The sequence below is a fragment of the Otolemur garnettii genome, unplaced genomic scaffold (assembly GCF_000181295.1).
Source record: "Otolemur garnettii isolate 467f Iridium unplaced genomic scaffold, OtoGar3 scaffold00171, whole genome shotgun sequence".
In the NCBI taxonomy this organism is placed as follows: Eukaryota; Metazoa; Chordata; class Mammalia; order Primates; family Galagidae; genus Otolemur; species Otolemur garnettii.
The window spans coordinates 1,201,317-1,202,313 of NW_003852566.1; the positions used below are offsets into that span (position 1 = coordinate 1,201,317).

Consider the following 997-nt stretch of genomic DNA (forward strand, 5'->3'; position numbering starts at 1 on the left):
GTACAAAAGACTGTCATCGTGACCATTCCTGGACCGAATGCTACAACTTGCATGCATGCTTCAACAACACAAGAGCAAACGTGTAAGAAACCACTAATCAAGAATGTGTAGAAATGATGTGGTTAAAATAAATACTTTCTAGTCTGATCAAAAGAGAAATTACTTAAAAAAAATGAAAACAAAACAGGATCTCGCCTTATCACCTACCACTGGGCTCAAGTGCTGGTCCTGAACCAGCCTCCCTAGTAGCTGGGGCAACAGGTACATGCCATCATGTCCGGGTTCTCACTATGGTACCCAGGTCTCAACCCCTTCTCACCTCAGCCTACCAAAGTGCTGGACTGTGGGTGTGACCCACTGCACCCAGCAGACAGAGGAATGATTTTTTGACTTGCCACTGCACTGCATTTTAAAAACATTTTCCACATATGAAAGTTATGTTTTAAAGTACAATAATTTTTGCCACCACGAATTCAGAATTTTGGACAAGAATATATTTTATTTTTTCATAAAAGTTCTACCAAAAATATAATTTTTCCTTAACTTAAAAATAATGGCTCTGGAAAACACAGTTTGAGTTGCTATAATTCATTACACATTTTATAAACAATGTGAAAAAGAGTCGACAGAATGAATTCAACTTTTAAAAACAGAAATGTTCATTTCAAAAGCTTGACTTTGTCCTTTAACAACTTAAAGGTTGGGTTCCTACTGATCTTTTTGTTAAAGATGACCAGAAGCTCCTCTTCAGACCTGTGACGTTCAGTTGTTGCCATGTAATACTGAGCTAAAACCTTCACAAAGAAAAACAGATAGCAAATGGATGTTATTTACCAGGGAAATTTGCCTTAAAATGTTCTTTCTTTAACCTAGAAGAAAACCAACAGTAAAAAATGAAGAAGCCCAGATGTGGGTTACACAGGTGCACTCTGCTTATGGAATCCAGATGTGGGTTACACAGGTGCACTCTGCTTATGGAATCCAGATGTGGGTTACA

General features: G+C 37.9%; 1 protein-coding gene across 1 annotated transcript in view; it reads right to left on the minus strand.

Annotated features, from left to right (window-relative positions):
- Positions 1-475: 475 nt before the first annotated feature.
- The window catches only part of LYAR (Ly1 antibody reactive), a 10,090-nt gene continuing 9,568 nt past the window's right edge, over positions 476-997 (minus strand). The window contains exon 6 of the mRNA XM_023519311.1: positions 476-794. Within this exon, the coding sequence (XP_023375079.1) occupies positions 660-794 (135 nt within the window). The 3' untranslated portion in view covers positions 476-659. The remainder of the gene's footprint in view (positions 795-997) is intronic.